General features: G+C 48.6%; 1 protein-coding gene across 1 annotated transcript; it reads left to right on the plus strand.

Annotated features, from left to right (window-relative positions):
• The first annotated feature begins 517 nt into the window (after positions 1-517).
• tspan14 (tetraspanin 14) lies at positions 518-11,842 on the plus strand. Its single transcript, XM_038298330.1, has 9 exons — positions 518-625; positions 5,637-5,717; positions 6,012-6,062; positions 6,134-6,280; positions 6,588-6,758; positions 6,833-6,958; positions 7,028-7,078; positions 7,163-7,276; positions 11,315-11,842. Exons 2-9 carry the CDS (start codon positions 5,637-5,639, stop codon positions 11,378-11,380), a joined length of 807 nt encoding a protein of 268 aa, XP_038154258.1. The 5' UTR covers positions 518-625; the 3' UTR covers positions 11,381-11,842.
• The last annotated feature ends 512 nt before the right edge of the window (positions 11,843-12,354 follow it).

The following is a 12,354-nucleotide window of genomic DNA, read 5'->3' on the forward strand; positions in this document are numbered from 1 at the left end:
AACAATGTAAGTAGGGCATAAAATAAGGTGAAATTAAAAGTTTAAAACCTTCTAAAAATGGAGGAATTTACCTAAATTAAATTACAGGTTTAATCTAGGAACAGATTTCTAGGTGGAATCAGATCTGCTCACATGTTGTAGGCTGGTAGGCTAATCTGAAACGTAGCCTTAGCTTTGATGGAGGAAAAGATTTCGAATTTAGTCCTGCAACTCTGAGCTGTCACCTCACTAAAGATAGACACACCTCACTAAAGATGGAGGCATGATTATTGCAGAAACTGGACCAATGATCAGTATTCATGTATCCTAGAAATATTGATGGGCATAAAGGTGAGTTAGAAATACAGTTATAACCAAAAATATCACAACGAAATTTTAATTTCATCTAAAAAAAAAAATCTAAATTAGAAAAATCTGAAGGGAATGTTTCAATTCTCACTTCTAGTGCAAAAACCAGAGGGGGCGCTACTGCCACTTCAAGCACTCTACCAAGTAAAGAAAAGAAGAAGACGACAAAGAGGAAGAACAAGAAGAAGAAGAAGAAGGAAAGGGGAAGAGAAGAGGAGAAGAGGAGCAGAGAAGTTTTGGTGTCGGATCATTTGGACCTGACTGATCAGATCCAGAGGTGAGTCCAGAGAATCGCAGCTGGTTCCGGTTGTATTTCTGTTAGCTGTTAGCCGTTAGCTGTTACCATCAGCCACTTCCGGTTCGCCCCTCAAAACAAAACTAATGGAGTCACTCCAGGAATAGATCATCGATGTGACGTCATGAAATCTACCTGCGGGTTTAGAGTTCGGTTCTTCTAGAACCGGAACGGTCGGAGGATCAAAGCCGAACCTTTGGATCGTTTCCGGTCGGTTCGGTAACATTTAAAGGGCCAGAACCCACAGAGGAACTGGAACCAATGAACACCCAGTTCCACTGTGGGGCCCCCCAGGAGTCTGGGCCCCATGAAAGACATTGATATTGGCCCTGAATATAAAAATCTAACTAAACTGTTTTAATATTGACACAGATTTTATTTAATCTAAATATGTTAAACATCTAGTAGCTGATGTTAAACCTCTGATAACTGTGGTCTTTTCGTTATTTACAGTGCCACAATAGGCTTAATAAATGCTGGATTAATCCTGTTTGTTTTTTTTCTTGAAAATTAAAAACAAATCAACAAAATAAAAAACAAATTTGAGAATGAAAAAAACTGGATCAGGGATCGGACGCCTTCTCTCTCCTCCTTCTCTTCCTTTTTTCAAACCCAGACTTTGGGGCGCGGCATTTTTGTTTTTAACGCCCTGCTTTCTTGTTAATTTGTTTCTTTCGTTGCGTTACGTCCACAAGGGCACAACATATTTAAGGAAACAGACAAAACTGAGGGTACAAAATAATTTATTTAATTTATTCTGTTGTTTAACTCTTTTTTCAAGACAGCTGTGGGGATGTTTTTGTCCCTCCCACAGCACAGAAACATCTCTCATCAGAGTCACCAGCGATCTGCTGATGGCCTCTGATTCCGGTTTCACGTCCCTCCTCATTCTTCTCGACCTCTCTGCTGCGTTTGACGCAGTAGATCACCACTTCCTCCTCCACCGCCTCCAGCATTTCATTGGTCTCCACTGGTTTCACTCCTACCTCACTGACAGGACCGAGTACGTGGCCCTGGGGGAGGCAAAATCCAGACCTCACACTGTCACCTGTGGGGTCCCCCAGGGCTCCGTGCTCGGCCCTACCCTGTTCACCATCTACATGCTCCCCCTTAGTTGTGTCGTCGGCAGGCATGGGGTCAAACTTCCATCGCTATGCTAACGACACACAACTTTACATTAAAATGACTCCCCCCCCCAGCTCCCCCGCCACCTCTGTCACCCACCTCAGCTGCTGCCTGGAGGATATTAAGGCGTGGATGAGTCAAAACTTCCTGCAGCTTAATGCCTCAAAAACAGAGGCCATCCAAACTGGTACTCCTCATCAACTCCGTTCCTTTCCTCTCACCTCTGTTTCATTCTGTGCTCATACCATTCCCCTCTCCCTCTGTTACCAGCCTTGGGGTCAGGCTTGACCCCCACCTCTCCTTTGAGAATCACGTCACCTCCATTTGCAAAACGTCCTTCTTTCCCCTCCGTAATATTTCCAAACTCCGCCCCTCCAAGCTCGTCCACGCCTTCGTCTCCTCCAGGCTGGATTACTGCAACGCTCTCCTCATGGGGATCTCTGGCAGGAGCCTTCAGAAGCTCCAGTACGTACAGAACAGCGCTGCCAGGGTCCTGATGAGGGTGAGGAAACACCAGCACATCACTCCCATCCTTCAAACTTTGCACTGGCTCCCTATTCACGCCCGTATAGAGTACAAGATTCTTCTGCACACCCATCACTGTGTGCACGGTGCGGCCCCCACCTATCTGACTGAACTGCTCACACCACACAGCTCTTCCCGGACCCAGTCAGGCCAACAGCACCGTCTGGCCCCACCCAGGACACGGCTAAAAACAATGACCGACGGGGCCTTTGAAGCTGCAGCTCCCCGTCTGTGGGATGCCCTCCCAGACCACCTTAGGGCCCCAAAGACGGTGGATTGTTTTAAGAAAGGATTGAAAACTTTCCTTTTTAGAAATGCTTTCAAGTTCTGATTTTTAGATTTTATTTAATAGGCTACGTACGCCTTTGAATGTATTGATGAATGATTGTCTTTTGCTCTTTTTTAATGTTATGGTCTTTTAACCTTTGTTTTAATTTTCCCTTTTTGAAATGTAGCACTTTGAGATTTGAATTCAAATGTAAAGTGCACTACAAATAAAATTCATTATTATTATTATTGTAGAGGAAAAAGAAAAAACTGAATTAAATATCCTCAGCTTCTGTGGCAATAAAAAAAAGGAAAAGGGGAAAAAACCCAAAGTACCATGGACCTGGTGAGCCGATCAAAAATAACAACACAGTACAGCAGAAGGTTAACCCTATACGGGGCCGTCGACGCCCGTACTAGTACCGGACTACAGCAAAAATATACTACTAAAGAGAAATAAAGATTTAAAAAACAGGACAACTGGTCCCACCCGGACAAAATCACATGAAATCAGCTTCTAAGCGAAGGTAACAAAAATAGCGCATGGCGGGTCGGAAGTGTTGGCTGCGGCCTACAGCAGCTGGTTAGGGTTAGGGTGATGAATGAGCGAGTAAAAGGGCGGACCTCCCAATTTAAAACCCAGCCTATTTATAGGCGGTCCAACAGCCACCAATTAACCAAAAAAAGTATCCAAACTGGGCGTAGAACCTGTCGGCGGGTCATTGGGTTCCTGCGGTCCAGATGGGCATAGAACCCGTCGGCGGGTCATTGGGTTCCTGAGGTCCAGATGGCTGTAGAACCTGTCGGTGGGTCATCGGGTTCCTGAGGTCCAGATGGGCGTAGAACCTGTCGGTGGGTCATTGGGTTTCTGCGGTCCAGATGGCCGTAGAACCTGTCGGTGGGTCATCGGGTTCCTGAGGTCCAGATGGCCGTAGAACCTATCGGCGGGTCATCGGGTTTCTGCGGTCCAGATGGCCGTAGAACCTGTCTGCGGGTCATTGGGTTCCTGAGGTCCAGATGGCCTTAGAACCTGTCTGCGGGTCATTGGGTTCCTGAGGTCCAGATGGCCGTAGAACCTGTCGGTGGGTCATTGGGTTCCTGAGGTCCAGATGGCCGTAGAATCTGTCGGCGGGTCATTGGGTTCCTGCGGTCCAGACGGGGGTAGAACCTGTCGGCGGGTCATTGGGTTCCTGAGGTCCAGATGGCCGTAGAACCTGTCGGCGGGTCATTGGGTTCCTGCGGTCCAGATGGCCGTAGAATCTGTCGGCGGGTCATTGGGTTCCTGCGGTCCAGATGGGTGTAGAACCTGTCGGTGGGTCATCGGGTTCCTGAGGTCCAGATGGCTGTAGAACCTGTCGGTGGGTCATCGGGTTCCTGAGGTCCAGATGGCCGTAGAATCTGTCGGCGGGTCATTGGGTTCCTGCGGTCCAGACGGGGGTAGAACCTGTCGGCGGGTCATTGGGTTCCTGAGGTCCAGATGGCCGTAGAACCTGTCGGCGGGTCATTGGGTTCCTGCGGTCCAGATGGCCGTAGAATCTGTCGGCGGGTCATTGGGTTCCTGCGGTCCAGATGGGTGTAGAACCTGTCGGTGGGTCATCGGGTTCCTGAGGTCCAGATGGCTGTAGAACCTGTCGGTGGGTCATCGGGTTCCTGAGGTCCAGATGGCCGTAGAACCTGTCGGCGGGTCATTGGGTTCCTGAGGTCCAGATGGCCGTAGAACCTGTCGGCGGGTCATTGGGTTCCTGCGGTCCAGATGGCCGTAGAATCTGTCGGCGGGTCATTGGGTTCCTGAGGTCCAGATGGCTGTAGAACCTGTCGGTGGGTCATCGGGTTCCTGAGGTCCAGATGGCTGTAGAACCTGTCGGTGGGTCATTGGGTTCCTGAGGTCCAGATGGGTGTAGAACCTGTCGGTGGGTCATCGGGTTCCTGAGGTCCAGATGGCTGTAGAACCTGTCGGTGGGTCATCAGGTTCCTGAGGTCCAGATGGGCGTAGAACTTGTCGGCGGGTCATTGGGTTCCTGAGGTCCAGATGGCCGTAGAACCTGTCGGCGGGTCATTGGGTTTCTGCGGTCCAGATGGGTGTAGAACCTGTCGGTGGGTCATTGGGTTTCTGCGGTCCAGATGGGCGTAGAACTTGTCGGCGGGTCATTGGGTTTCTGCGGTCCAGATGGCCGTAGAACCTGTCGGTGGGTCATCGGGTTCCTGAGGTTCAGATGGCCGTAGAACCTATCGGCGGGTCATTGGGTTTCTGCGGTCCAGATGGCCGTAGAACCTGTCTGCGGGTCATTGGGTTCCTGAGGTCCAGATGGCCTTAGAACCTATCGGCGGGTCATTGGGTTTCTGCGGTCCAGATGGGTGTAGAACCTGTCGGTGGGTCATTGGGTTCCTGAGGTCCAGATGGGCGTAGAACCTGTCTGCGGGTCATTGGGTTCCTGAGGTCCAGATGGCCGTAGAACCTGTCTGCGGGTCATTGGGTTCCTGAGGTCCAGATGGCCGTAGAACCTGTCGGTGGGTCATTGGGTTCCTGAGGTCCAGATGGCCGTAGAATCTGTCGGCGGGTCATTGGGTTCCTGCGGTCCAGACGGGGGTAGAACCTGTCGGTGGGTCATTGGGTTCCTGAGGTCCAGATGGCCGTAGAACCTGTCGGCGGGTCATTGGGTTCCTGCGGTCCAGATGGCCGTAGAATCTGTCGGCGGGTCATTGGGTTCCTGCGGTCCAGATGGCCGTAGAACCTGTCGGCGGGTCATTGGGTTCCTGTGGTCCAGATGACCGTATAACCTGTCGGCAGGGTCATTGGGTTCCTGAGGTCCAGACTGGGCGTAGAACCTGTCGGCAGGTCAGTGGGTTCCTGAGGTCCAGATGGGCGTAGAACCTATAGGCGGGTCATTGGGTTCCTGAGGTCCAGATGGCCGTAGAACCTGTCGGCGGGTTCCTGCAGTCCAGTTTCATAATGGTCTGTCTGTGAAAGCTGATGAAGCGCTGTGATGCTCTGGTTCATAATCAGCATGTTTTCTGGAGGATCTGGTGTGTAGAACATGTTCTGAGCAGATTACTGACTAGGTTCTGTGTGTTCCAGATGTACTACTATCGCTATGACAACGCTGAGGTCAGCTGCTGCTACAAGTACCTGATGTTCAGCTACAACATCATCTTCTGGGTGAGTCACACTTGCTGAGCTCCTTCTGGACTCGGCAGCAGCAGAACCTCCTGTCAACCACCTACAAAGGATGTGTACTGCGGTGCGTCTTCCTGCACAGTTCTGTTTCCTCTTGACATGTAGAAACAGGAAGTGATGTCAGAGGCTTCCTGCAGTGAACATGAAGTTTTAGATTTTCATCATGCAGCCAGTTGGTAGAGCTGAGCTCCCGCGGACCTCTAACCCACAGCAGAACCATCATGGCTGACGGGTTTTCTGTATGTTTCTATGCCGCTGATTCTGTTTCATTTGCAGCTGGCAGGAGCCGCCTTCATTGCCATTGGATTCTGGGCCTGGAGTGAGAAGGTGAGTGGACCAGAACCACAGGACTCTGGTCTATAAACAGACGGTCTAACGTCTCTTTGTTTTGTCGGCAGGGGGTCTTGTCGGACCTGACCCAGGTGACCAGGCTGCACGGTTTTGATCCAGTCTGGCTGGTTCTGGTGGTTGGTGGAGTCACCTTCACTCTTGGCTTTGCTGGCTGTGTTGGAGCTCTGAGGGAGAACATCTGTCTACTGAAGTTTGTACGTCTTTGGTTCTCTGAATGAAACCTCTGTTCACGGGGGAACCGAGGAGGTGGGGAATAAACTGGACTCTAAGGCCCTAAGCACTAACCCTCTGTTCCCATGGAGGGTCCCCCACATTAAGGGCGGGGCCTGTAGACTGTTCAGCCTACCAATGAATCGATAGAACTGATCAGCACATCCTATAGAATTCTGAGGGAGAACAGCACGGCATTCTGGGGCATGTAGGCAGTGGGCTGGATTAAGCTGTTGTTCTGTCTCAAACTTGGTTCTGATCCAAACTCTGAATCCTTCTATATTGACTCAGTTTTCAGGTGTCATCGGCTTCATCTTCTTCTTGGAGCTGACTGTAGCTGTTTTGGCCGTGGTTTTCCAGAGTCAGGTCAAAGATTGGATCAACGATTTCTTCCTGCAGAATATCAAAGGGTACCGTGACGATATCGACCTGCAGAACCTCATCGACTCTCTGCAGAGTCTGGTAGAAGCTCAGAATTGGGTCCTATTCCTCAGTAGAGTGTGAGCCCGCTACTGACCGCTGTCCTCCCTGAACAGAACCACTGCTGTGGCGCTCAGGAACCCAATGACTGGGATCTGAACGAGTACTTCAGCTGTAACGGAACCCACCGGAGCAGAGAGAAGTGTGGCGTGCCCTTCTCCTGCTGCATCACAGATCCTGCCGTGAGTTTTCTGCTCAGGTTCTGATCCACTGACCCCAGCTTCAGAGTAATTCTGGTTCTGCTCTTTCAGGACATGGTTCTAAACTCGCAGTGTGGCTATGATGTAAGGAACAAAGCACAGGTGAGCTCTGCTCCCCCCAATGATCTCCAGGTGATGGGATGTAGTCTTTTTCCTGCTTGGATATTGACTTTCTGGGTTTTACAGGAGATCTGGAACCAACAGATCTACGTCAGAGGATGCATCCCGGCGCTGGAGGACTGGTTACCTAGAAACCTGTACACGGTGGCCATCGTCTTCATCGTCATCTCACTGCTGCAGGTACCACAACGCCATCCTGTACCCGAGCTCACCTGTGGTCACCAATAGCCACCCGTGGTCACCCATACTAACCTGTGGTCACCAATAGCCACCTGTGGTCACCAATAGCCACCCATGGTCATCAATAGTCACCAATACTAACCCGTGGTCACCCATACTAACCTGTGGTCACCCATAGTCACCCATGGTCACCAATAGTCACCTGTGGTCACCAATACTAACCCGTGGTCACCCATACTAACCTTTGGTCACCAATACTAACCCGTGGTCACCAATAGCCACCCATGGTCACCAATAGTCACCTGTGGTCACCAATACTAACCCGTGGTCACCCATAAAAAACTGTGGTCATCAATAGTCACCTGTGGTCACCAATAGCCACCCGTGGTCACCCATACTAACCCGTGGTCACCAATAGCCACTCGTTGTCAACAATAGCCACCCATGGTCACCAATACTAACCCATGGTCACCAATAGCCACCCGGGGTCACCAATAGTCACCCGTGGTCACCAATACTAACCCATGGTCACCAATACTAACCCCTGGTCACCAATACTAAACCATGGTCACCAGTAGCCATCCGCGGTCACCAATACTAACCCATGGTCACCAATACTAACCCATGGTCACCAATACTAATCCATGGTCACCAATACTAATCCATGGTCACCAATAGTCACCTGTGGTCACCAATACTAACCCATGGTCACCCATAATAACCTGTGGTCACCCATAAAAACCTGTGGTCACCAATAGTCACCTGTGGTCACCAATAGCCACCCGTGGTCACCAATAACTAACCCGTGGTCACCAATAGCCACTCGTTGTCAACAATAGCCACCCATGGTCACCAATACTAACCCATGGTCACCAATAGCCACCCGTGGTCACCCATACTAACCTGTGGTCACCAATAACCCCCCATGGTCACCAATAACTAACCCGTGGTCACCAATAGCCACTCGTTGTCAACAATAGCCACCCATGGTCACCAATACTAACCCATGGTCACCAATAGCCACCCGTGGTCACCCATACTAACCTGTGGTCACCAATAACCCCCCATGGTCACCAATAACTAACCCATGGTCACCAATAGCCACCCGTGGTCACCAATACTAACCCATGGTCACCAATACGCAACCATGGTCACCAGTAGCCATCCGCTGTCACCAATACTAACCCATGGTCACCAATAGCCACCCGTGGTCACCAATAGCCACCCGTGGTCACCAATAGTCACCTGTGGTCACCAATAGCCACCCGTGGTCACCAATACTAACCCATGGTCACCAATACTAAACCATGGTCACCAATAGTCACCTGTGGTCACCAATACTAACCCATGGTCACCAATACTAAACCATGGTCACCAGTAGCCACCCGCGGTCACCAATACTAACCCATGGTCACCAGTAGCCACCCGGGGTCATTATTAGCCACCTGTGGTCACCAATAACCACTCGTGGTCACTAATACTAACCCCTGGTCACCAATACTAAACCATGGTAACGGTTACCATCCGCGGTCACCAATAATAATCCATGGTCACCAATAGTCACCTGTGGTCACCAATACTAAGCCATGGTCACCAATAGCCACCCGTGGTCACCAGTACTAACCTGTGGTCACCAATCCTGAGTTATCTCTATAGTTCTGCTGCTATAGGCTTAGACTGCTGGAGGACATAGGGACCCCTTTTTCATCATCCTGTTTCATTCTATCTCTACAGGTGCTGGTCATAAAATTAGAATATCATGAAAAAGCAGATTGATTTCAGTAATTCCATTTAAAAAGTGAAACTTGTATATTATATTCATACATTACATACAAACTCATATATTTCAGATGTTTATTTTGTTTAATTTTGATGATTACAAATGACAACAAATGAAAATCTCAAATTCATCATATCAGAAAATTAGAATATTGTGAAAAGGTTCAAAATTGATGGCCCCTGGTGCCACACTCTAATCAGCTAATTAACTCAAACCACCTGCAAAAGCCTTTAAATGGTCTTTCAGTCTAGTTCTATAGGCTACACAATCATGGGGAAGACTGCTGACTTGACAGTTGTCCAAAAGACGACCATCGACACCTTGCACAAGGAGGGCAAGACACAAAAGGTCATCGCTAAAGAGGCTGGCTGTTCACAGAGCTCAGTGTCCAAGCACATTAACAGAGAGGCGAAGGGAAGGAAAAGATGTGGTCGAAAAAAGTGTACAAGCAAGAGAGATAACCGCACCCTGGAGAGGATTGTGAAACAAAACCCATTCAAAAATGTGGGGGAGATTCACAAAGAGTGGACTGCAGCTGGAGTGAGTGCTTCAAGAACCACCACACACAGACGTATGAAAGACATGGGTTTCTGCTGTCGCATTCCTTGTGTCAAGCCACTCTTGAACCACAGACAGCGTCAGAAGCGTCTTGCCTGGGCTAAAGAGAAACAGGACTGGACTGCTGGTGAGTGGTCCAAAGTCATGTTCTCTGATGAAAGTAAATTTTGCATTTCCTTTGGAAATCAAGGTCCCAGAGTCTGGAGGAAAAGAAGAGAGGCACTTCATCCACGTTGCTTGAAGTCCAGTGTAAAGTTTCCACAGTCAGTGATGGTTTGGGGTGCCATGTCATCTGCTGGTGTTGGTCCATTGTGTTTTCTGAGGTCCAGGGTCAACGCAGCCACATACCAGGAAGTTTTAGAGCACTTCATGCTTCCTGCAGCTGACCAACTTTTTGGAGATGCAGATTTCATTTTCCAACAGGACTTGGCACCTGCACACAGTGCCAAAGCTACCAGTACCTGGTTGAAGGACCATGGTATCCCTGTTCTTAATTGGCCAGCAAACTCTCCTGACCTTAACCCCGTAGAAAATATATGGGGTATTGTGAAGAAGAAGATGCAATACACCAGACCCAACAATTCAGAAGAGCTAAAAGCCACTATTAGAGCAACCTGGGCTATCATAACACCTGAGCAGTGCCACAGACTGATCGACTCCATGCCACGCCGCATTGCTGCAGTAATACAGGCCAAAGGAGGCCCAACTAAATACTGAGTGCTGTACATGCTCATACTTTTCATGTTCATACTTTTCAGTTGGCCAACATTTCTATAAATCCTTTGTTTTTATTGGTCTTCAGTAATATTCTAATTTTCTGATATGATGAATTTGAGATTTTCATTTGTTATTTGTAATCATCAAAATTAAACAAAATAAACATCTGAAATATATGAGTTTGTATGTAATGTATGAATATAATATACAAGTTTCACTTTTTAAATGGAATTACTGAAATCAATCTACTTTTTCATGATATTCTAATTTTATGACCAGCACCTGTATAGTTCTGCTGCTATAGGCTTAGACTGCTGGAGGACATAGGGACCCCTTTTTCATCATTCTGCTTCATTCTATCTCTATTCTCCCACTCTGCAGAATCTGTTAGTTCAATCTCTAACGTTCTGCTCTCTCTGCTTTTTCTCATAGTAGCTTCATCTGGTCTGTTCCTGTTTGGCTGTGACTCCATCCTGGAGAGAAATATCAGCTGTGCTGCTGCCATCAACACCTTTGTTTCTAGATGTTGGAGCTTGGCCTGTTTTCCAGTGTAGTCCTGTTTCTCTGACTGTGACTAACTGGATGTGCTCTCTTCATCCTCTGACATGGGAGCTGGCTCGGAGCTCGTCTGCCTGGCTGTGTGTTTCCTGGACGGGGCCGCCTGTGGAGCTGGTTGACAGTTGCCTTTTGTATCTATGCTTCTTTTTCTATGTCTGCTTCTGCCTCCTTGAACCCCAGTGGGCCTCAGCAGATGGCCGCTCACACTGAGCCTGGTTCTGCTGGAGGTTTCTTCCTGTTCAAAGGGAGTTTTCCTTTCCACTGTCGCTACAAGCATGCTTAGTTAGAGGGATTGCTGAAGAGTCAATCTGGTGAACTGGAAAGTTCCTTGAGATGACATGATGTGAATTGGAGCTATAGAAATAAACTGAATAGAATTGATAGTAACCAATACTAACCTGTGATCACTTCCTCTCTGCTGACAGATGGTGGGGATCTATCTGGCCCGGACGTTGATCTCAGACATTGAAAAGGTTAAATTCCCCTACTGAAGTCAGCTGCCCTTGACCTGCAGGGGGCGGAGCCTAAACAACCTGTTCTGGAGCAGGTGTCGGCTGTCACATGTGCCTTCATACTGTTCTGCAGTTTAGTCTTCCTATAATTGTCTGACTGAATGTGAAGTTTTCCTGATGAGCGTTTTGTCTGATGTTTCTGCTCTGTGCCTAAATGCCTTTACGTCTGCTTCACCTCAGAGGCCTTTAGATCCTACCTGATCAAGCATCATCATCATAACTACTCAGTCTGGATGTCATTCTTAGAACCCAGACTCGGGGACTAGGTTCTGGTTCCTGCTGGACTGTAGTCCGTTTCTGACCCTAAACCAGACTGATGGATGACAGGTCAAATTAACAGACTGGCCCTTTAAATAGTTTCTGGTCACATTTGAATGAGTGCAGACGTCCTGTTTGACACTGGAAGACAAATTAGTCTGAATAAAGTTTAGTTTGAATATTCATGCTGTGACTTATCAGAGGAAATGTTTGATTCATTGATCTAATGACTGACTCTGTTTGGAGCTTTTATTTTGAAGGGATTGTTTTTTTTTTACAAAGTGAATTTTTTATCTTTTTTACATTCAACATAATAAAAGTGAATTTTCCTCTCATGCAGGCTGATGTTTTATTGATTAATGTTCTGTAAATCTGATCTGATCTGATTTCATGTCAGGCTGCAGTTCAGTCAGTGGCCACTGGGTGTCGCTGCAGCACCTTGTGGGCAGATCACGCACCCTTCTTCGGAATCTAAACCTTCCGCTCGCCTCCTCCTCTCGACTCCTCCTCTCTGCTCTCCTCAGATCTTTCTATCAGCTCCTCCCCTCGGCTCCTCCTCCTGGCTCCTTGTGTCAGCTCCTCTTAGCTCCTCTCGGCTCTCCTCGCCTCCTCCTGGCTCCTCTCGGTTCTACTCGGCTCCTCTCAGCTCTCCTCGGCTCCTCCTCTCAGCTCCTCCTGGTTCCTCCTCTTGTCTC

This window comes from Cyprinodon tularosa, unplaced genomic scaffold (genome assembly GCF_016077235.1).
Source record: "Cyprinodon tularosa strain WSP-4 unplaced genomic scaffold, ASM1607723v1 ctg406, whole genome shotgun sequence".
Classification (NCBI taxonomy): Eukaryota; Metazoa; Chordata; class Actinopteri; order Cyprinodontiformes; family Cyprinodontidae; genus Cyprinodon; species Cyprinodon tularosa.

What these genes read in the sequence shown, in the direction of transcription:
- tspan14 (XM_038298330.1), top strand. Translation starts at nt 5,637, where the DNA reads ATGTACTACTATCGCTATGACAACGCTGAGGTCAGCTGCTGCTACAAG. An exon ending in GCTACAACATCATCTTCTGG is followed by an intron (nt 5,718 to 6,011) that starts GTGAGTCACACT and finishes TTTCATTTGCAG; the next exon opens with CTGGCAGGAGCCGCCTTCAT. An exon ending in TCTGGGCCTGGAGTGAGAAG is followed by an intron (nt 6,063 to 6,133) that starts GTGAGTGGACCA and finishes TTTTGTCGGCAG; the next exon opens with GGGGTCTTGTCGGACCTGAC.